Here is a 25,388-nt window from a genome sequence, read left to right as displayed (position 1 = left end):
TTTGCATCACACCTTACAGTATAAGTCTTATAGTAGTAGGGTGGAAGTGAGAAGGAAAAACTTTTGCTTGCGACTAATTTGTTAGTTGACTAAACAAGGAAAAAAATTAGACTAATCGACTAGTATAAAACTGAGAAACACTGAGATATCAAGTTACATTTTTGGACTGTTTAAGGGACAATGTCAAAAACGGGCTAAACAAAGACATTTGAAATCATTAATTGCGTTCTTCAATAATGAGTCACACCTTAAATGCGGTTTAACTATGTGGCACTGCGCATCGTGCTTTATGAACACTGCACACTCTACTCCAAACGATGAGGAAAAAAAAATAATGTTAAATGTATTAAAACGCGGTACTGTAAATGATGTTTACACATCATTAAATTATGAGAAAATAACATCTGAAAAATGAATAAATTGCGATTTAAAAGTGTGGCGCATTGTGCCGCGAATTATGAACAATGCTTGTTGTTCTACCTGCTTATCTGGGACCGGGTTGTGGGCTGCAGCCTGAGCAGTGAAGCCCAGACCTCCCTCTCCCCCAGCCGTCTGCTCCAGCTTACCCCTGATTCAGACCAGACTTCAGCGCTGGGTCTTTGTAGAGCTACGACAAAACGTAAGTAAGTGGCTGATGTTGCCAGCGTTTATGCTTGTGCGGGTGCATTGCGTTTGTTACTTACATTTTGATCATGTCCCAGTGTTTTACCTGCGGTGCTGGCCAACAGAAACATAAAATGCTGGCACTTTGTCCCTCCTGGGTCCTGCTTTTTGCTGTGGGCAGTTCACTTCTTTGTACAAACGTGTGGGGAAGTAGGCGGAAATGCATGCAAGGAAATGACTGTTTTTCGAGAGGTGTGCTTTAGGTTTGTTGTAAAACTTCAAAAATAACTAACAATATTATACCTAATAAAAATATCAGGCCAGGATTAGCAGAGCTATGGCATTTTTCTATAATGTTAACAGGGCTGTAGCTCCATTTTGTGGCAGATTGCTGCATAACATTTAGGAGAATCATTTACAGCACTGGGCATCAATTAAAATCTTAACAATTAGGCTAACTGACTAGTACGTCTGGTACCAACTAGTGAAAATAGCAATGATTAGTCGACTAGTCACGCACATCCCTCCTTGACAGGAAGAAATCTCTGATGGAACCAGATTCAAAAGAATTTCTTTTTAACAGAAATGATGTCTTGCAGAGTCTTTCAGGAATTAGACGTTGAATTAATAAATTGAATGAAACATATTAAATTCAGCATCACAAACATCTGGGGATGATTTGCTTTTTTCTTTTAGTACACACTCTCATGTTTATGTTTGGCATATTAGCAAACATTTTATCTAATAAACATCAAAAACATATTAACTGCTGTGACCTTCTGTCACCTCTCTGGTGGGGAAGGAGCGAGCTAGTGCGTGAAGTTGAGCGATACCAGTTAGATATAGTCTGGCTCACCTCAATGCACAGCCTGGGCTGTGGAACCAGACTCCTGGAGAGGCGCTGGACTTGGTGAGAGGCGGTGAGCTTGGTTGGGTATCCTTGTATTCCTGGCTTGCTGCCGGGATGTCTGAGTTTTCACTGGTGGAGGAGAGGGTTGTTTCCCTATGCCTTCACCCAGGGGACAGGTCCTGACTGGTACTTATGTACCAAATGACAGCTCAGAGTACCCAGCCTTCTTGGAGTTGCTGGGTGTAGTGCTTGAGGTGCTCCATCCGGTGACTCCATTGTCCTGTAGAAAGACTTCAATGCTTATGTGGGCCAGGGAGGCTGAGGACATGGACCATGTTCTGCATCTCCATTGCGGAGGCTGCAGGAGGTGCTTGATTGCCTGTGGTGGTAATCCCTGAATCAGATGGTGGACACTGGCGATGAAGGGAGTCTTCAAACAGAAGGAGTCCTATCTGTCTTATTTAGCCTGTTGCCTTGGGTGGTGGTTGAAGCAAAAATTCAGGTGTGGGAAAAATTCGGTGTGGCCATGGAAAAAGACTTATTGGACCACCTTGAAGTGATTTTGAGTCAGAAGGGGAAAGCAGTGCGCTACCCACTTGGTATATGGGGCTGGTGCACTGCTGACTTCAACTGAAGATATAGTCAGGCAGTGAAAGTAATACTTCAAGGGCCTCCTTAATCCCACTAACACGCCTTCTGTAGAGAAAGCAAAGTCTGAGGACAAGGGGGACGACTTGTCCACGGTAGGGGTGAGGTCACTGAGGCAGTTAAACAACTCCTTGGTGGCAGGGCCCCTGAACTAGATGAGTCACACAGTTCCCAAAGTCTCTGCATGTTGTAGGGCTGGCTTGGTTGACACACCTTTGCAACATTGTATGGAGATTTGGGCAGTGCCTCTGGATTGGTAGACTGTGGTAGTGGTCCCCATCTTTAACCCTCTGGGGCTGATGGATGCGCCGGTGCATCCAAATGACATAGCTGATTTAAGATGAAGTAGAAATGCTGCCTTTCTGAGTTTAGTGCGAAAGTGCAGACTTCAAACTATGTACCAGTTTTTAAATTGTGTTGCTAAGCCAAGTAAAACCAGAGTTATGATCAATAACTATTTTTTTTTAAGCCTGTCATGTCTGGCAGTTTTCGCAATCGGAATGATGATCCGAATGCACTGGTGTACCAAACATTTGCTTTTACAAGAGCAGCTCTATAAGTTTTCTATAGGCTACTCTTGTTATTGTTTGTATTTTAATTTTTATTTATTTATTTATGCCAGGCCTGACAATCAGGAAGGAAGGGGTAAGAAAAAGAGGGATAAAGAGAAAGAGAGAAAGAAAGAAAAACAAAGCAGAGAAAAAAATAATCGAAGAAAGGTAGATATACCTACATATTCACATATCTATACACATGCATATACATATACACACATAGACGCAATCTTGCTGTGTGTATGTGCCTCTGTCATGGACTGTACTCAATAATGAGGGCAAGAAACTGCAACCACGCCCCCCATGATCCAGAGGCAAACAGGGAAGGACCCAGGGGACCTGGGCCATCCACGACCCACTAGGAGCTCAGAAGACCCGAGGCCACACATCCTGATGGCAACCACGTGCACACCCCAGAGGAGGAAGGAGGGAGACACCAGACGGAGCCCCCACGGCCAAAGGGCACGAGTCCAGAGAGCAATGAGCAGATTGTAAAAATAGTGTGTTAAACATATTTGTGGTTTTCACAGTAAAAAAAATTAATTTTTTCTGTTCTGATTTTGGGGTCTAAAGTGTTAACCGAAATGAAAGACTACCTCTACAGTCACACACGAGATTGTGCTGAAAAAAATGATTTAACCAAGGAGGAAAAGAGGACTACCTCAGGAGTTTCATGGATGTAGTGAATGAAGACTTGCAGAGTTGGGTGTGACAGAGGAGAATAGAGTGAGATGGAGGTTGATGATCAGCTGCACTGACATTTAAACAAAGCAGCCAAATGAAGAAGATGATGCAGCAGTATTGCTAATGTTCATAAGCATTATTCTTATCCTAAATAAAAATACCAGTCACAGTCATAATATTCATTCCTTATACACCTCTTTTTGTCACTTAGACCTCCAAATTACTTATTTACTAATGGTTAGAATGAGAAAGATAATGGATTAGACCGGTTAAATAATTTAGTAGGGATCCAGTTGCAGAATGACCACAGGTGTTTTACTTTTTACATTAACACAATGAGACCATTCCTGTGAGCTGTTCTGTTTGATTGCACTTATATTTAAAATTTAACTTTTAGATTTCATTTGAAGAGTTTCCACAATAAATGTATTCATTGACTAGCGCTACCATGATGTCACAAACTGACCGAGGTTGATACACTCAGAAAATTGATTCCATGGTGAATTCTGATATCCCAGTGTCACCTGAGCACCTGACTCTCAGCTGTTGCATTTACCCACACACCGGCACTCTACATGCTCTTTCATCTGTGGAACTTCACCTGCGTTTGTTAATTTACTGAAAGACATGGAAAACTTTTGGATGTATCAGGCAGAAAAATTTGAGGAGGACCAAGCCAAGGAGAAGCGTCAGAGTAACCAGCATGATCCAGATGAGGTGTGAATGGTTTTAAGTTAGCATTTTTTTAATACATTGTGTATTGATGGTTTCTCTTCAGTGTTATTTGTGAAAAAATTCTAAAACACTAAATAACTATAGATTAAATAATTATCTAAAAGTCACTAAACAATACTGTGTGATTTTAAAACAAACTGAAATGTATTAAAAATGATTTAGAACTGTTTGAGAATTTGGTCAAATTTACCAACAGAACAGCTATGGCAAGACATTGGTACATTGACTGCAAGTCAATTGCCTTTACATAGTCTTGTGCTCATACTGTAATGTCTGAGTTTCTTAAGTTTGATCCTGACAAATACTTATCCATTATACAATTTTAAAAACCAAAAGCCAACAACAACTTAACAAAACCTTTTAAAAATTAAGTGAAACAAGACTAATTTGAAAATTATAGCTCAAAAAACAACCATATGTTTTCACTTTTGTAACAACACCTAGGGGTGATGCAGATATCTCCAAAACTTTGTAGAGTCAGTTTTGAATCAAATTTGATCTGACTTTAGTCTTCAGACCTCTAATCAACAGAAAATTGCTACATGGAAGATAGATTAGGCTGTAATCAAGTCTTTGTAATAGCCTTAAAATGTGACTTAATCTTCTGCTTATCCTTTTTTTTGGGGGGGGGGTCATAGGACAAAAGGTAGGGTACACCCTGTACAGGTCACCAGCATGTTGCACGGCTAACACTGAGAGACAGACAACGATTCACACACACATTTACACCTATGGGTAATTTAGAATCACCAATTAACCTAACCCCAGTAACCACATGTCTTTAGACTGTGGGAGGAAACCAGACCACCCGGAAACCCACGCAAACCCACGCAAACACAGAGCGAACATGCAAACTCCACATAGAAAGGCCCAAAGTGGATTTGAACCCACACCACCCAATGCTAAACACCACGCACTGTGCTAACCACTGTGCCACCATGCCTTAATCTTTAACTATTTAATTATTTAACCAAAATACAGACATACCGGGCAGCTGTGCATTATGAATGATGCTCATCACTCTACAATTTATGACACATCAAAACAACACAATACAAACATCCATTCATTTTCTTCCGCCAGGCCGGGTTTCATCCTGAGCAGTGAAACTCAGACCTCCCTCTCCTCCAGCCTCCTCCTCCAGCTTACCCCAGATTCAGACTTCAGCTGCTACAATGTAACCTACATAAGTGGACGATGTTGTTGCCAGTGTTTTTCGTTGCGCAGGCGCATTGCGTGTGTTAATTATTGGTCGGTCATGTCCCAGTGTTTTAGATGCGGTGGTGGCAGACAGAATCATAAAATGCCGGGAGTTTTTTTTTTTTTTTTTTTAAAGGTACAAACACATTTGTCCCTCTAGGTTTTTTGCTTCTTTGTACAAACTTTGGGGGAAGTAGCTGGAAATGCACTGAAGGAAGGATGTTTCTCTGGACATGCGCTTCAGGTTACATTGTGAAACTTCAAAAATAACTAATAATACTAGTCCTAATAAAAGTATCAGGCCAAGATTAACAGTTATAGCATTTTTCTGTAATGATGTCAGGGCTGTAGCTCCATCTGTTGGCAGATGACCGTATAACATTTAGGACAAACATTTACAGCACCTGGCATCAATTAAAACCTTAATATTTAGGCTTACCGACTAGTACGTCTGGTACCAACTAGTGACAACAGCAACGATTAGTCGTCTAGTTGACTAGTCATGCATATCCCTAGTAGCATCGCTCCAATTTTGTACATGTATAAAATTTGGTACATGTATGTAACCTCAAAACGCACCAGAAAATCCTTTTGGAGCGATGCCTTATACACAACAGGAAGTAATTAGGCAATTTTGGCCCTGTTTTTGTGATTTGCAACCCTCATACTTTTTCAAATTCCTCCTAGGGTTTTCATGGGATCAACTTCATATTTGGTCAGTCTGACCGACAATCCTGGGTAAACCTAAATTGCAAAGTTTTTGAGTTATCTTGAAGGGGGTGGTCGTGGCGCCATGGTGAATTTTGATCATTTGCCATGAATTTTCATTTGGCTTTTATTCACACATACATTAACCAATCTGTAACCCAAACCTCTCAAGTGTATTAAAGGTCTCCCCCTGAAATCTACAGTATGGCCATATTTAACAATAGTCACTGCACCATCTAGTGGGAGATGTCCTGTTTTACACTTTGGGGTACAACCTTAAGCTGGTTGAGCAGACCCATCCCAAATTTGGTCAGAAAAGCCTTAAGAGTTGGTGTTACTTTATTTTGAAAACTGTGAGTAATTTATGTGTTTCACTGTAAAGCACAAAATTGCTGTAACTTAAAGCCACATTGTCCAGTCCTGACCAAACTATTAATGAGCACATTAACCCTATAATGCCGGCAACACGGTGTACTTCAGAAGTGTTGCTGTTCGCAGACTTGCAGCAACAATCACCGTAATAAGCCTATGTTGGGTGTAAAGCGCAATTTAGGACAAACGGTCGGGGAATTACGGTAATTCAAAGGTCCTTTGATCAGCCGGCTCAGCGGCAATATGCTCGGTCTTAACCAGCTGTTCACCGCTTTTAGGGACAGGTAACGGGTACTTCAACAGTGATTGCCTGGCATTATACATTTAATATGCATATAATCTATAATAGTTAGAGCACCACCTAGTGGCAAGAAAAAAATGCCATGTGTTATACTTTGTTGCACTGCTCCTGCCAGTTTTACACCATCCACTTCAAAGTGGTCTGAAAAAACGTCAGACCTTGATGATGATTCAGTACGAAAATTGTTTTCATTTAATAGCGCACTGTGGTGGGATGCCAATTCACCATGAAACAGGAAAACCTTGTTGAGGGGCTTGGAAAGCTAAAACAAGTAATGAAATTTGGCGCACATCTCAGTTGTGATGAAAGCTTAGTTTAAGGGGCCACAGCAGCAAAAGCTCGGTCGCCCCATTGTTTCAATCTCAACATGGGGACAGCAAAAAGTAATTGGTCAGCCAATCTGAGAGACCTTTGAGGGGTGTGTATATATATACAGGGGTTGGACAATGAAACTGAAACCATAATAATTTATTAGTATGGTGTAGGGCCTCCTTTTGCGGCCAATACAGCATCAATCCGTCTTGGGAATGACATATACAAGTCCTGCACAGTGGTCAGAGGGATTTTAAGCCATTCTTCTTGCAGGATAGTGGCCAGGTCACGACGTGATGCTGGTGGAGGAAAACGTCTCCTGACTCGCTCCTACAAAACACCCCAAAGTGGCTCAATAATACTTAGATCTGGTGACTGTGCAGGCCATGGGAGATGTTCAACTTCACTTTCATGTTCATCAAACCAATCTTTCACCAGTCTTGCTGTGTGTATTGGTGCATTGTCATCCTGATACATGGCACCGCCTTCAGGATACAATGTTTGAACCATTGGATGGTCCTCCAGAATGGTCCGGTAGTCCTTGGCAGTGACGCGCCCATCTAGCACAAGTATTGAGCCAAGGGAATGCCATGATATGGCAGCCCAAACCATCACTGATCCACCCCCATGCTTCACTCTGGGCATGCAACAGTCTGGGTGGTACGCTTCTTTGGGGCTTCTCCACACCGTAACTCTCACGGATGTGGGAAAACAGTAAAGGTGGACTCATCAGAGAACAATACATGTTTTACATTGTCCACAGCCCAAGATTTGCGCTCCTTGCACCATTGAAACCAATGTTTGGCATTGGCACGAGTGACCAAAGGTTTGGCTATAGCAACCCGGCCGTGTATATTGACCCTGTGGAGCTCCCGACGGACAGTTTTGGTGGAAACAGGAGAGATGAGGTGCACATTTAATTCTGCCGTGATTTGGGCAGCCGTGGTTTTATGTTTTTTGGATACAATCCGGGTTAGCACCCGAACATCCCTTTCAGACAGCTTCCTCTTGCGTCCACAGTTAATCCTGTTGGATGTGGTTCGTCCTTCTTGGTGGTATGCTGACATTACCCTGGATACCGTGGCTCTTGACACATCACAAAGACTTGCTGTCTTGGTCACAGATACGCCAGCAAGACGTGGACCAACAATTTGTCCTCTTTTGAACTCTGGTATGTCACCCATAATGTTGTGTGCATTGCAATATTTTGAGCAAAACTGTGCTCTTACCCTGCTAATTGAACCTTCACACTCTGCTCTTACTGGTGCAATGTGCAATTAATGAAGATTGGCCACCAGGCTGGTCCAATTTAGCCATGAAACCTCCCCCACTAAAATGATAGGTATTTCAGTTTTATTGTCCAACCCCTGTATGTTTAAATGGTCTGCAAGGTATGAGGGAGCCAGGTCACTCAAAACTTTAAAAACAAACAATAAAATTTTAAAATTCATTCTAAAATATGCAACCAGTGTAAGGAAGCAAGAAAGGGAGTAATGTGCTCATGTTTACATGTCCCTGTCAGCAGAGGAGCAGCATCATTCTGGACCATTTGTAAGTGCAACAGTGAAGCCTGGCCCAGGGGCGGAGCTTCTGGGGGGGCTGGGAGGGCGGCATGCCCCTGGCACGGGCCTACAGGGGGCCCGGATGGGAGAGAGGAGAGAAGAATAAGATTTCCGGTAGCCAGGCCTCTGTCACGCCCGAGGAGCGGTGGAGAAGGCGGGCCCTCTTCTGATTGTATTGCGATATGCATGGTGTATGGCCCAATGTGCACAGTACACAGCCCACGATACATCACCCATCATTCATGTTTTACATGGGGTTTAAGAGGTTGCCACAGACAGGACTGAGTCATGGTTGCTCAAAACTTTACAAGACCTTAGTGATGTAGTAGGTGTAAAATATTGAATAAGATGTTGTACTGCATGACTGGCTTTATTTTCACTCTTACATTTAACTTTATGACACGCAAATTTTCAAGCGGATCTCCGATATTTTCTTGAAGTGTATTGCGGGTAAAACTCATCACCAACCATCCACCAACGTCATCATCAGTCACTTGGCAACAGATTGTAGACTAAAGGCCATTTCACACCAGTTGCGTTGGGTAAAAACGATGTGAAATTCGAAACCTTTCGGATGCAAACTTGTCGAACTTGTTGTGTAACCGGACACGTTGCGTTTTTGCGAATAAATCGTCCTCATAAAACGCACTGTGAAAGAAAGGAAGTCGACATCAAACGATGTAATGAGGTTGTGATGTTTCTAAACAAGAGAAGAAGAGAGAAGAAGAAGAGAAGGAAGAAACAGAGATTCTGGGTTCATTCAACTCATAAGAAAGTGGCAGCAGGGAGAGTTTTATGGTTTGATCCAGGAGTTGAAGCTGCACCACGGCCGCTTTCGCGTATACTTCAGGATGTCAGTGGACAGTTTGAGCTCTTGTTGGCAGACTTGGGATCCGAAAAAATAAATGCTGCAAATTCGTCCTGTGAAATGACGCGGTTGTATGAAAGGCTGCATTAAGAACAGGAGAGTCCGAAAAATGTTTAACGCACGAAGCATTCGCATGAAATTTACGCGTCCGGTGTGTAAAGGCCTTTAAGCTAACATGAGTGGCACTTCATAACATACACATTCCTGCTGTTGTGGGCATGTGTATGTTGTAAAATGATGATGAGCTTTATTATTTGGGTATAAAGGTCCTGATCATTTGCCCCGGCCCGGCTCTGATTTGTTCCGCTAGTGGCCTGGCCAATACCAACATAAAGTGCATTACAATAATTAAGGCAAGTGGTCACAAGGGCATACAAGACTCTCTAAATCTCGAAAAGCTATAAATGGCTTAACTAGAACTGATGTTTTAGGGGAGAAATTAAAATATTGTAATCTACTGTGTCAAAAGTTGCTGTGAGATCCAAAAGCACAAGTATGACAGAGTCGCCAGTCAGCAGTTATTAAAATTAAAAAAGCGCCACCTTTTGGTCACCAAGTGTATTGTGCTTGAATTGCTCTACGGGTGCCTAGTCGTCACCTATATTGTTCTGCCATTACTTGCCACTTGCAGTAATTTAGTTTCTCTGTCACATTAATGTTACTGGGTGCAACTGTATTATTATGTATACCGTGTAATGTGACTCAATGTGTATATTCTGCATAATTTAGCATAATGTAGAACGTGGTTGTATAGTTTCAAATTACCTTTCTGTATACTTTTACTTCACAGAGACCACACACACACACACACACCTGTATTCTGGCACCAACACTTGGATCTTTATTCACCATACATTGAATGTGTATGCAACCGTTCAATGAAGAATCCAACTTTGATGCTTGCCTGTCAATAAATCTCTCAATATCACCTGAAGTCGCAGCTGTTCTCTGACCGGAGCACATAGCCAGTGGTGGGTCGACCAGCCATCTACGCACACGTCCGTCATCTCCTTAAAAACTGTGCAGAGCAATTGGCTGGAATTTTTTCATTTCTTTTCTCAAAGTCTCTTGAGTTTCATAAAGTCCCTCGTATCGTATAGTACCGGTACCCAAAGTTAAAGCACCTAAATACTTAAATGATTATCGACCTGTTGGTTTAACTTCTATTGTGATGAAAATATTTAAGAAACTTGTGAGAAATGAAATTTTTTGTGCCACCCAGGCAAAATTAGACCCTCTCCAATTTGCCTATAGAACAGGTAAGGGTGTGGAGGATGTTGTGTGCACTTTGCTCCACAAGGTTTTGGAGCATCTGGATGGTGCATGCAATTTTTCCCGTTTGGTTTTTATACATTTTTCATCTGCTTTTAATTGCATTCAGGCCCATATTTTAGTGAGATGTCTTACCAGTACATATAATCTTGATTCTGGTCTGGTTTCTTGGCTCATGGATTTTTTTTAACAGATTTATCCTCAACTGGTTCCCCTCAGGGATGTGTCTTCTCTCCACTTTTATTTTATCTCTACAGAAATGAGTGTCAGAGCCACTATCAGAACAGATATAAAATTAAGTACGCAGACAACTCGGTGATTAGCTCTCTGCTTCATGGCCATGGCCGGTTGATGATTTTGTAGCATGGTGTGGGCATTCCTTTCTGGACATAAAGGCATCAGAAACAAAGGAAATGATCATAGACTTTGGTTGGAAAACTTCATCCTTACCTGCTGTTCATATTCATGGCCAGGAAATGGAGATAGTGGAGAAATACAAATATTTGGGAACTATATTGGACAACAAACTGTCATTTAATGCAAATACAGATGCCATTTGTGCAAAGGTTCATCAGCGTATGTATTTGTATCGGAAACCTAGGGGTTTTAACGTGGATAATATTTTTGTGAAAATGTTTTATTCTTGTTTGATTGAGTCTGTTTAACTTTTTCTTTAATCTGTTGGTTCGGATCTTTGAGCCTCAATAACAAAAGGAGGTTAGAGAACATTGTGAAACTCCTGTACAGGGTTAGAGCCACCCAAAAGGCAGAGAGGATTCAGGGTGATATCACTCACCCCCTGTCTTCAAAGTATCAGCTATTGCCTTCAGGATGGAGGTACTCTCTGCCACATTGCAGAGCAAACAGATTTAAATTCTCATTTATTCCCACCACTATTAACTTTTTGAACTCTTTTAGGTGATTCTGTGTTCTTTTAGAAAATTCTGTGTTTTTCTTTAAGTGATTCTGTGTCCCTGGTTGTATGTTTGATTGTTGGCTGATTTGTTGATTTATTTATTTATTTATTTTGCTGTTGGCTGCAAAATAAATTGCCCCATGGGGATAATAAAGTATATTGATTGATTGATTGATTGATTGTGTTTTCACTTTATTTTGAATCCCTTGCAAGTTATATTCTTAGTATTCACATATTGTGTCACTAGAAGTATGGCCTGTAGTTCTCTAACTGTCTCACCACTATTCCCCTGCTCAGTCTGTCAAATGTTTAGTTCAATTTAGCGCTAATGGTATCTGTAATAAATCTGGCTTGTTTTTAACTATGGAGACCAGGCTCTGCACTGTTGAAAATGATCCTATAACTATCCAGGTGGAGTTTTTCCTTCCCACTGTTGCCAAGTGCTTGCTCATAGGGGCTTGTGCGATTGTTCGGGTTTCGTTCTAATATTGTAGGGTCTTTACCTTCCAATGTCTTGAGGTGACTGTTGTTGTGAATTGATTCCATATAAATAAATGCGAATTGAATAGGATGATAATCTGGATCAATGTGCCTCATCACAAAGGTTCCAAGTCCATTAAAATGTGTTTGTTGTTGTGCTTTTTTCTCTACTCCTCATTCGTTTCCTGCAGTCTCCCGGTTCAGGGTCACCCTCTCCTCCAGGAGCAGAGTCGTCCAGTCAGCATCTGTTGCAGGATGACAGCTTTGAATCTTCTCCCACCAGTAAAGAGGTGTGGTCAACATTTGATTACACATTATATAGTCACTGCATAAGCTTGAAAATATATTAAGACGTTTCTCTTTTTTCATTCGTAGTCCAGGAGAAGCCTTGCATCCTTTCCCACTTATGTAGAAGGTGAGTGTAGAGGTTTCTCCACTTGGGTTTAAAGAGTTGAATAGATGGTAAAGAGGGAGATGATGAGAGAAGTGAAAGGGATAGGTGCAGGCTGATAAAAATAGGATGTTTTTTATTGCAATTTGACTATGAATTCACTTGGTTTATTGGCTGTGACATGCAGTTCATGGATGCTGTTTTCTTTTATGTAGTGAAAGTTTTTATTTTGTCAAATACTGTTAAGTGAAATGTAACATAATAGTAGGGTTGTCAGAATATTAGAATTTCAAATTCTGTACTGATACCTAGGAAAATATTTGATACTCAAAACCATTTTTGATACCAAAATAACATTCATTTTTTTGCTTTTCTATTAAAAATATTTTTAATAGAAAAGCAAATTTAATTAAAATTTTAATTAATATTGTTATGTTAATGGTAGTGTGAGAGTGAGAGGACCAAAAGTAAAGGCAGCACTTTAAACATAAAGCAAGCTTTCAGTGCTGATTGAAAATGCAAAGTCCAAGAAATCACAAAAGTCAAAGGGAAACAGTACAGCAATATAACATGCAGAATAAAGAAACTAAATCCAAAGCACAGGGAAACATGGGATAACGACACAGATGACACCACAGAGGATGAAAGAAAGACTGAGCATTTATACACACACTGAGACAAATCAAAGGGACTAGAGGTAGCTGGATGATAAGGGACGATGAGACAAATCAGGGTTAATGACAAAAAGTAAGTAAAATGCAGGCTAAAATACAAGAGACAAAAGACTACCAAAATAATACAGGAAGTAACTAAATGCAGAGAAAAAGACTCCAATTTAACATAGAAAAATAAAGGTGGGACTCTAGGAAAGATAGCACAAACAGCTATACCAAAAAACAAAAAATCTCTCTATCTGCAGAGATGTTCCTATGACAATCACATAACAGCAAGGTGCGAGATGCTAGCAGGCACCCATGTGGCTGGCATAGTATACAGGAACATCTGTGCCAAATAAGGCCTGGAAGTCCTGTCAAAATGGGATACATCCCCAAGGGCCATTGAGAATGGCCAAGCTAAGATCTTGTGGGACTTCCAGATACAGACAGACAAACTGGTGATGGCTAACCAACCAGGCATAGTGGCGGACAAACAGATGGTATTTATTGAGCTTCTTGTGCTCCTTCTTCTTGATCTTTCCATTGCCATGCCTACAGCTTTCTTCCTCTGTTTGTCCACCACTACTATGTTTGGTTGGTTGGTGTTGGATAAATTCAAAAACTTATCAAGGCCTAGGCTCACATGATCAGTCTCAGGCAAAAATGTTTATTTTCTTGCAAGAAAATGGAGTGGAGAATATCAGCATGTGCTCTTCGAACAACTCTCTCAGTGCCATTTTATACGTAATAGCGCATGGTGAAACAGGAAGGAGTGTAGGTGAGAGAGGAAGTAACAGAAACACTTTCACGTTTACAAGGTTCAAGTTTGGTACATGCAGCCCCTGCAGGTCTCGTCTCAAATGGAAAAAGAACAGTCATTTGCCCTTTGCTGTAGCTAAAATAAACACAACATTAATATAACCTTTCACTTCTATCAACTTTCTCAGTAACAAAGTACACAAATATGAAACTTAGACAGGTCAAAGGAAGGTTTCCAGACTACGGTCAGTGTTAGAATAGATAAACATGTAACTGTTTTTCTATGTATCACAATGTGTTCATCATAAACATGCACATGACCATCAGATTGTAAGCACAAAACATACTCTCATACACCCGGACCCTCCAGGTGAGGAAAGCAGGTAACGCCTGTTTCCTGACGTCACACACACATACACACACCCCCCACACACTTACGTGACGCTAAAATAAAAGCACCGGCAGGAAGAAGGAAGTCAGACTCTCTTTCAGAGGCACGTGAGTGTTAGCTGACTGAGACTCTCCCTGCAGGTAAAAAGACCAACTACGGGTTTCTGTGTCTTTCTTTATTTAACGGTGGTCCGAACCTAACAGTCAGTCTCTGTCTTTACACTTCTTGTTATTTCAACACATTCTATACAAAAGGTTCCTGAAGAGTTCGTACAAAGCTTCACGTAGACATCTCTGTTCATCACTAATACAGTAATTTCAATAAGCAATATATACAGTACATAAGCATAATGAAAAATGGTTATCATAATAGGACAGAGCTTATTTTTCTAACAGCTTCTAATCTCAGCTAGTGACCGGAGCTCCATGACCATACACAGTAATGCCATTAAACAGGTGACCTTATACATATACCTTGGTGTTCACATTGACAGTAACTTGAGCTGGCAGACACAGGTTGCCACAGTGTCTGTCAGCATCTTAATTTCCTGTGTAGACTCCAGTTATTCAGCGTTTGCAAAAATATAATGCCAATCTTTTATAGAGCAACAATTGAGTCCATTCTCCAGTATGGGCTTACTAGCTGGTTTGGGAATGTAATAATTAAATCAAAAACTTAAATCCACAATTTAATAAAAGGAGCAGGTAAGATTATGGGTCATAGTCCCTTCTACCTTCAGGAGCTCTTTGACTGAGCAGTCACTGCACAGGCAAATAACATTTTAACTAATAGTTCCCATGTTTTGCACATGGAGTATGTGTTGTTGAGGTATGAGGAACGAGGTATAGTTCTCCTCTCTGTAAATATAACAGGTACAGTACAAACACTCATTTGTACATTTGTCAATTAAGATGATCAATGAGCAAACATGAAAATTACATATCGTTAGCCTAATAGCATAATTGCCTAAGTCATATTTTGGCATATTTTGAGATACCTACCTAATTCTACTCTGCTAACAGTGTAGATTCATTTAGATAGATATCTCAATTTTGGCCAAAATATGACTTAGGCAATTATGCTATTAGGCTAACGATATGGCTGATTTTACATTGTTTTTATAAATTGTATATTGTTTTTACTATATTTATTGTCCATGTAAATTTTATTGTGTTGTCTTACTGTATTTATTGGTTTTTTGTGGTGTTGTTGCTCTGTTTAACTGTGCAGTGGTACTTTTTTTCTCTTTAAACTGAGCCAAATTTCTCCCAAGGGAGATGAATAAAGAATCTCAGTCTTGATCTTGGATTGTTTCAGGGCCATCCCTGCACAGTTTGCACCTGGGTCTTGCCTGGTGTGGTAGACCCCAGCCTCTATCGATCTTGTTCTTAGAGCTTGTTCATGTGCTGCCATGAATAGTACCTTAGTGCTGCCTTTCAGTCCAGCTTTGTCTGGCCATTTGTTGGATTTTTCAATATCAGCCACTTATTCTATCTGCCAGTGGAACATGCCGTGTATGATGGTTCCTGTTCTTGCTCCTCTTCTTCCTCGGGTTTCTGCTGCCTGAGTTATTCAGTAATCACATGATACTTTGTGGCAATCCTTCTGATGTATTCATGGATCTTTATTGTGTCATCTAGGACAGTGATTCTGACACTTACTAGTCTTCGGCCTCCTTCTGCTTAGCGTACAGTGTCAGAGTGCTGGATTTGGGGTGAAACCCTCCATGCATGGTAAGGAGCTTTCTTGTCTTGACATCAGTGGTTTCTATCGCCTCCCTTGGCTAACTGATTATTGACAACTGGCAGGGCGTAGGTGTTGATAGCGCGGATCTTGTTCTTCCCATTCAGCTGACTCTTCAAGACTTGCCTTACTCTTTGCAGGTACTTGGCAGTTGCAGCTTTCCTAGTGGCCTCTTCATGGTTCCCATTTGCCTGTAGGATTCCAAGGTACTTGTAGCTATCCTCAGTGTCTGCCTTCTGGTAAGTGCAGTCACCTCAGTTCTGACTACCTTCCCTCTCTTTGTTACCATCCGACTACACTTCCAATGACATTGCTGTAGATTCTAGTGGTGTGGATTAGTGAATTGATGTCTCGTTCCTTCCTGGCATACAGCTTGATGTCATCCATGTAGAGGAGGTGGCTCCATTGTGTAGTTGATATCTATAGCCAGTCTTATTAATTATCTGGCTGAGTGGGTTCAGGCCTATGCAGAACAGCAGTGGGGCAGAGCATCTCCTTGATAAATCCCACACTTGATGGCGACTTGTGCAATTGGCTTGAAGTTGGCCTCTATTGCTGTTCTCCACATCCCCATTGAGTTCCAGGTGAAGGCTCTTAGGGTCCTGTTGATCTCGTGCAGTTCTAGGCATTCTAGGATCCACGTGTGCAGCATTGAGTCATAGGCTTTCTTGTAATCAATCCAGGTGGTGCACAGGTTGGTCAGTCTGGTCTTACAGTCTTGAGTGACTAAGGTTGGTGTTTTGCTCCCCTGGTATCTCTGCCAACACCTTTCTAGGCCCTGCTCATGTGTTGAGCCTTGCCAGGCATCTTAGCTGCTATGATGCCTGACAGGAGTTCCATGTTGTGCTGAGGTGAGTTATTGTGTCTTGTCCTTTAGCAGCTCATTCATTGGTGTTGCCAGGTGCATATGGAGTGTGCCTGGGACCTTGATGGGGTGCTGTTTTCATTTCATTTCATTTCAACCTTAGATGGTTCATTCTGTATCTCTGGCATACCAGTTTATCTGCACTGCTAAGATTTCTTTTAAAATATGATTTGTTTATTAATTTTTACAAGTAGGAAAAAGAACATTGAAGACCAACAACATAAAACGCCAGGGCAGTCGAGTACATTTATTTTAACTTCAGCAGGTATCATCATACTACCCTGGTGTGTGTGTGTGTGTGTGTGTGTGTGTGTGTGTGTGTGTGTGTGTGTGTGTGTGTGTGTGTGTGTGTGTGTATTAAAAGGGCCATTTATAGAAAAAAAAAAAGAAAAGAGAAAAGGTGGGGGTGGGGGGGTGCTTCTGTAATGATTATTTATGGATAATCTGTGGGTACACTGTATTAAGGTGAGGTATACAGGATATTACAGGACCAGGAGAGAAGAGGGGAGGAGAAAGGGAAAGATTGTGAGGGAAATACCTTGCAGTTACAGGGTCAGTAACATAATGTGATTCTGAAAGGGCAGCCAGAGTTTAAAAAATTTATTGTCAGAGCCTCTTAGACAATATTTTATTTTCTCCAATTACATAAAGAAAAGGGCATCTTTTATTCAACGTGAGTGAGTGGGTGGGTGTGGATCCTTCCAATGGCTAAGAATGGCTCTTCTTCTTCAAAGTGGGAGAGTAAAGAATGTGCATCAGGGATGATCCCAAACAGAGCAGTCAGAGGGGAGTATGGAATTCTAACATACATAATAGCTTAAAGTGAATCAAAAACTGAATTCCAAAATGTGGATAAGGAAGGGCAAGTTAGAAACATGTGAGTGAGATTAGCTGGACCTAACTTACATCTTACACAGTTAGTCAGTACCAGGAAAAAAAATGTGGGGCTGTGCATTATGACCAAACAGTTCCACTTTTGGTCTTGTTTGTCCAATGAATCTTCGGGAAGTCTCGTGTTTTTTTTCAGATCTAACTTTTCAAACATAAGCCATGCTTCACTGTTCTTTTTAAACAGAAGAAGCTTTCTGCCACAACCCTTTCAAACAAGCTATACTTGTTCAGTCTTTTTCTAACTGTGCTGTCATGAACTGTAAGATTTAACATGGTAACTAATGCCTGCAGTCTGAGATGTAGCTGCTGCTTTGCTAGAGAATGCTAAAGAATAATATATAAAAATATAGGATGTTCAGCCATGTTTACATATATAAACACAAAAATATCATAGATTTGATGTATACTAGCATTTATTGTTGCAACAAAATTTTCTTGAAGAATTTTTAAATTAATAATATAACTGGCCTTAATCTTGTTTTTTGGACATTACAGATAATTCTCCCAAATTAATAATATTTGTGAAGCTTTCTATATTAATCCCAAAAGTGTGAGTAAACATTGTGTCATCTAGTGAGTCTGAAGTAGTCTTATCACTCTAGTGCCAGGCCCCTGTGACCCAGATGACCTAATTGATGGGATCATCTTTGCGGCCAACTACCTGGGCTCCACTCAACTGTTGACAGATAAGACGCCATCCAAGAACATCCGTATGATGCAGGCACAAGAGGCTCTCAGCCGGATTAAGGTAAAACCACACATACTCACACTGACACACTGATCCAAAGTCGTGATCTCAAGTGTATCTGCATACAGTCTCAGATGCAGTGATAGTCTTTGGAGCAGATACTATGCTGTAGAGACATGAGACTTCAATGAAAATCTTGGTATATTTAACATGGCAGTGTGCCACTGATTACAAACATTTCAATTATTAGTTTTCTCCACCAGTTTATTTCTTGACAGCCTTAAAGGTAATAAAAATATATATTAGCTATATTTTCTTTAACTTGAGCACTCTGGAAGACAGTGACAATGATCTGACGAAGATCTGGACAGTTTGAAAACTTATATTGCCAAGAGTTTTGAGTGTTTTATCATGGGGAAACCAGACAAGACACAGACTCCCTCCAGCAGTTAAGCTGATAGCCCATCATGGCAGAATGGAATCCCAGCAGTAATAGGAAATAGGACAGGACCCTCCAGACTCTGTACGCTGGCAGTGGTGACGACAAAGATGGAGGCTTGGATGGAGCACTGAGTAACTTGGAGGAGGTGGGTTGCACGGATGAGTCTTGAGGGCGAATGACAGGTAAGCAGTGAGATTTAAATTACACAGAGTTGAGGCTGATTAGCTTAAAAAAGCTGGCAGAAAGATGATTGTACTAAAGCAGTGATGTCAGTTTTAAGTTTGACAGCATGTGGAAATAGAAGCGATGTAAAGAAGAAACTTGCAGTCGAACACTGAGGAAAGCAGATGAGTGACTACAGATCTTCCTTATTGAACATATGCATAAGCTTCATAACATAGCTGCTTAACACTTTAACACTGGGTTATTATGGGCTCCTGTGAAAACTGAGCTGTCACAGTAAAAAGCTTTTTTTACTCCCATAATAAGTATAGTGTAAAAATAAAGTCATAGTGCACGTGAACATGCACATGCATATATCAGGACTAACTTAAAGCTATGCTGGAGGATGTTATGTTGCTTGGTAAAAAAAACTTGAATCTGATTCAACTTTTAAGTTTTTTGGAACCCAGTGTAGTGGACTCAATCAAATTAATTAGCACAACTCCTTTCTTTAATGTAGTCAGTTTATATGTCATGTAAATGTTTGATCACAGCATTGCAATGTGGCTTTAAACTGTTGTAAACATGACTTACACAGGAATAATGTCTTCGATGTAGCTAGCAGATTTTTTTCCCCCACATTTTTCTCCTTCTAATTCATCTTTCTTAAACATCATCAAAGAAAGGGGAGTCAGAATGTCGGCCAGGGAAGAAATCTATAGTGGAGAAATATCAGGAGAAATATGTTCCTTTTGATGACATTACCAAGCACTGGTATTTCAGGATTTTAACTATGGCTAGCTAAATAAATGAAAAACACAAGCCAACAATAAACATATGAGTATAGGAAAAAAATAATGCAGCGAGGTTCTTAATGATTCTGTATTACTTCCAATTATTCTTAATTTTCCTCAGATAAATAACATAAATGTGCTGAATCAGCAACACTCTTTACCTTTTTTGTGCTTGTCAGACATGTAAGATTCACAGTAAAATGGGCTGCTTTGATTTGGACTGATACCTGGCTGCTTTTATTTATACATTTTAAAAGCTTTCTGCTGTATCAGAGTTATTCCTGCTTTCAAAAAACATCCACCAACCCCACATAGGTTTCAGTCTCCAATCAAAGGAAAATTGTCATAAAAAAAATATTTTACCCAGATTTATTTAAGTGGTGATTAATTTACTGACGCATACAATAACATTTTTTATGTCAAATGGCCAAAAAGAACAGCAAAATACACAGACACAAGCAAGGTAACACAGACTCACTGTTACAACTAGTGGCAGACCAATCATGCTTCATCTCTTAGCAGAAAAAACCCTGCATGTTGTTGATGCTGACTTAAGACAAGGAGGACTTGCCACTCTTTCTGAAGAGTAGTTAGCACATTATCAACAATACCTATAAATTTAAAAAGATGGTGACCTATATGGCTTACAACTAACTTTATTCTCCTTTTTCCTTCTGGCTCCCCCATGGTCATCCACCAGCATGTGCACATGATACCACAACACAGAGTGTTAGCACTGCATAGTTAACTCATAATTCATATTTTGCAAGTGAAAAGAAGAAGGAAAGAAATTAGATAGATTCCAGATGTTATGCAGATCCTGTTCAGTCAACATTTGAAAAAATAATCATCTGAAGCAAAGTTGAAGTTGAATATACCTTACTTAGGTAGTATGCATAGATGAGACAGGCCCTGAATAAGAGCAACACCAGTGAACTGCATGCTGCAAAACATAGATGTATGACATTAATAAAGGTGATTTTTCTGAAAGAAACTGATGACATTTCTATGTCCTAGGTTCCATTCAATATCGAGATTCTCCACATTATTTAACTATTCTTTAACACTGTGAAATTAAAGGATTTTGTGTGTATAGAAAGTGGAATTCAGCAACAAGAAAGGAAAAACTGTATCATGTATGAGCCCAATGTGTTTTAAATGAGTTGGTGAATTTGAGTAAAATAAATAAAGCTCTTTGCAGATCATAAGGCCTGATTTAGACTTCTGCATCGGGTCTTTCCAGGACCTACGTACAGTGTATCACAAAAGTGAGTACACCCCTCACATTTCTGCAGATATTTAAGTATATCTTTTCATGGGACAACACTGACAAAATGACACTTTTACACAATGAAAAGTAGTCTTTGTGCAGCTTATATAACAGTGTAAATTTATTCTTCCCTCAGAATAACTCAATATACAGCCATTAATGTCTAAACTAGCAGCAACAGCACACCCCTAAAAGACTACACCCGTAAATGTCCAAATTAAGCACTGCTTGTCATTTCCCCTCCAAAATGTAAATATCTGCAGAAATGTGAGGGGTGTATTCACTTTTGTGATACACTGTATGTAACCAGAAATCCCATCTGAACCCTAGGCAGTAATCACAGTCCTTGCAGGCTGTGTTGACCTGATGTGTAGTTACAGTTCTTGAGACGTGCACCTAAGGTTAGGACATAGCTTATGGGAGAGGACCCCAATGCAGGACTCATACGAGGAGGTAACAATAACTTAACGCTTTAATCCAAAAAAATACTATAACGTAGCATAAACATGAACGTAGCAAAAACATGAACATGAACGTGGCATAAACATGAACGTGGTATAAACATGAACATGAACATGAACGTGGTATAAACATGAACATGAACGTGGCATAAACATGAACGTGGTATAAACATGAACATTAACATGAACGTGGTATAAACATGAACATGAACGTGGCATAAACATGAACGTGGTATAAACATGAACGTGGCATAAAGCACACAGCAGGGAAAAATCAACGATGACGCGACAAGGAACTAAACAATACAGAGACCTTAAATACACAAAGGGATAACGAGGGAAAAGGAAACAGGTGACAACTCAGGTGAACAAAATACAAAATACACTAACGAGACAAGGGGAAGTTTACTTACCTTAAAAACCTTAAACACAAAGCACAAGGAACACAAAATCGTCAAAATAAAACAGGAAGTGACACACAGAGGGAATGAGAACTTGACCAACTAAACACAAGACATGAGACAAGGGAGAGACACACTAAGAGAAACACAGGGAGAACTAAACCAGAGCTAAGGGAAAGGGAACCTAAATACAAAAGGGCCAAGACTAAGACAGCACACACAGGAACACAGAGAAGACCAGGACTAACATGGAAAACTAAAAAAAGGCAAACTACAATCTGAATACTAAACTATAGTCAAAACTAGAAATAGAAATAGAACAAAACAGAACTTCACAAAAGAACTCAAAACACTGGGCCACCGGCCCAGGATCATGACATAGGGTTTAGAAGGGATTTCCAGTTACCTATGTAGGACTGACGCGGAAGCATAATTCAGGCCTAACTCAGTCAAATCAGTCCTGAAAGATAAAATATGAGCATTCAGAGGAAGACATTGCTGATTTAAATCATTCTGTACCTGAAAATAGAAATCAGAAGGGAAAGGCCAATTCAGAATGCTGGAGAATCATCAGTCAATCATCAATCAAAGGTTCTGTTTCAAAAGAAATTGTTAATAGTTCAATCAGGATACTTTTATGATAAGACCCACGGTTATAATAGTTGAGTTTACAGTATAGTTTTAGTTTTATTTTCGTTGTAACTTTTTTCTCTAATTCAGTTAGTTTAATTAGTTTTTAGAGTGATTTTGCTCATTTTCATTAGTTTTTATTTTGTTTATTTTAGTTTTAGTTTTTGTTTTCATTTTCAAGGTGCAAGGGTAACTATTGTGTAATAAGAACTCAACAAAATATACCATTAGAAAATTGTATTCAACAACCAACTGTTCACAAGCAATATGTGCTAAATGTGTGTAATACTAAGGACACATATGAACATCATGACATCAACAGGGAGCAGCACAAAAAAGCGTTCTCGCCGGGTATAGCCAGCATAGACCACCCGGCCAGTGTCATCCTATTATGCTACCACTCTGGAATTCACCGAGTTCCTGAGAGTTTCCCATTCTTTCACAAATGTTTTTAAATGTTTCTTTCACAAATTTTTGTATTGCATTGTTGGTTTTCACTTTCCGATCACTCTGACATCAATAGGAGAAGATTTTAACCTGGTAACTAACTCACACAGTGAGTTAAAGTCAGCTTTTCTTGCTAGACACCATCTGTCAAAAAGAATTCCTTTTTCTCTTGCAAACTCAACAAATGCTTGCGAAGAGGTTTTTCTCACGTTGTCTATAGGCTTCAGGTACTAACTCATACACTCTGAGAATGGCATTTTTAACTTTGTCATATACAAAATTAAAATATATTCAATTGAGAGAGATGCACAACCTTCTTGTTCCTCACCGACCAGTTTGCACTCCAACAGAATGGAACCAAACATGGAAACTTCAAGTAAAAGGATTTCAGTAAGGAGAGATCATTAATAGACCATTAAACTCTGATGGCAGAATGGAGTCTCAGCAGTGATAAGAATTAAGGCAGGACACACACACACACACACACACACACACACACACACACACACACACACACACAGTCTAGATGCTGGTGTTGGTGAAGAAAAAGATGGATGGCGCTTTGATGGTGCACTGAGTGATGTGGGTAAGGTGCACTCTTAGCCTGACTTAGTTGACTTTACTAGAAAATTGTGTGGGAACCCATTGCCTTAAACCATTTAAGTTTTTACTCAATGTCAAACTAAATATATTAATTTGTATTAACACAGAATACAATAGACAAATCAAGAGTACATTTGAAAGTCTTTACTTACGTAAAGCACAACCAGTTTATCTATGCATCTACTTTTCAAGAGGCATTTTTTTAAAAAAGATCTCGACATAGATTCACACAGTGCAACCGCAATGGCCCCCAATGGCAGCACATTTATCTCCATACTGTAGATATAGACCAACCTTGATCTGCTGTGAAAGCTGTGTCAACTGCTGCCCAGAATTCTCTTTCTGAGATTAATATATCCCAATAAGACGAGGACTGTGCTGACTGACATAGAATTCCTGCTTGATGTTCTTGTCCACAATCATGTTGAACTCCATGAATACCTGAAAACCATAGAGATATGCATGAGAGAACGTTTCATGACTAACTAATACTGTCATGGTCCTGGGCCGTGTGCCCAGCATTTTGTGTTTTATTCTTTTAGTTCTGTTTTCATTGAGTTTCTGTTATGTTCCCAGTTTGTTTTGGTTTTGCTTATCCATCATTATTTACTTCCTCTTATTATTTATTGTGACGTATTGATTTCCTAGTTCCCTTTGTTCCTGTCTTACCTGCATCACTGTGTTCTAATGTCTGTCCTGTCCCTTTGTCATGTCTCTGGTCTGATGTGTTTTATTGTGTTGTTTATTTCCTATGCGGTGTGTCAAGTCTGTGTTTATGTCTCTGTCTAGTTGTTTCCTGTTTTACTTTGACTTTCCCTTGTCTCATGTGCTTTGTGTTTAGTTTTGCTTCCCCTTGTCTCATTTATTATGTTCAGGTGTGCCCCTCACCTTTTGCATATTCCATGATTACCTAGAGTGTGTAGTTAAGTTCTCAGTTTGTGTCTGTTCCTTGTCATGTTATCATCAGTGTGTACCATGCTGTGTGTCACCTTTCCCTTTAGTTTTGTTTAGTTCTGGTGCCCGTCTAGCCCTGTTTATTTGAGTCCTGTATTCTGGGGTCCTTATTAAGCTTATGCATAAACTTCATAACATAGCTGCTTAACATTTTAATATAACAATAAGTAAGTTAACATGCAGAAAAATGTTACTTACACACGCATGTATCGATTGCATGTATACTTTATTAATTACAGTGTATCTGGAAATGTGTGTATGTGGCTCAGCATCATTTTCCACCCTCTAAACAGAATGATCCAACCATTAACATTAAATGTCTATGAAATTAGTCTTCTTCCAGTAGTCCTCTGGTGGTGATTGTGCAGCCATGGTACACATGAGTATCACTTCATGTATGTTTATAGCAAACTGACATTGGTATTATTACCCCACCATATCATTGTAAAAATGTAACTTTTTATGAGTGTGAACTATCAAAGTATTGAATTTTATCTCTTATTCTTGTTGATGTGCTGAAAAGGAGAATGTTCAGACTTAGTATGAAGGCAATTCAACCAGACGTTCCAAAATGCTGCCACCTGCCACTTCTGCCATCTGCCTAGGATTTCATCTCTTGCACTCCCATCACTTTTATTTTTATAAGTTCCAACTTTTGTGCGGAAAGTGGCAGTTCTCGTTTTATGCATATGGTATGGGAGTCACTTCAGGCCAGCTGAAGTGACTCCTATAGCATATGTGGTGAAAAGTGGGGCATCATTTATGTACAAGTCTG

The 25,388-nt window shown here is 40.0% G+C and overlaps 1 protein-coding gene across 1 annotated transcript in view; it reads left to right on the top strand.

Annotated features, from left to right (window-relative positions):
• apba1a (amyloid beta (A4) precursor protein-binding, family A, member 1a) overlaps positions 1-25,388 on the top strand; it is a 58,957-nt gene that overhangs the window by 12,591 nt on the left and 20,978 nt on the right. Inside the window, exons 3-5 of the mRNA XM_030725598.1 lie at positions 12,257-12,355; positions 12,441-12,480; positions 18,364-18,509. Coding sequence (XP_030581458.1) covers positions 12,257-12,355; positions 12,441-12,480; positions 18,364-18,509 — 285 coding nt within the window. The remainder of the gene's footprint in view (positions 1-12,256; positions 12,356-12,440; positions 12,481-18,363; positions 18,510-25,388) is intronic.

The sequence above is a fragment of the Archocentrus centrarchus genome, unplaced genomic scaffold (assembly GCF_007364275.1).
Source record: "Archocentrus centrarchus isolate MPI-CPG fArcCen1 unplaced genomic scaffold, fArcCen1 scaffold_63_ctg1, whole genome shotgun sequence".
NCBI classification, from domain to species: Eukaryota; Metazoa; Chordata; class Actinopteri; order Cichliformes; family Cichlidae; genus Archocentrus; species Archocentrus centrarchus.
This window is presented reverse-complemented; position numbering and strand designations above follow the sequence as displayed.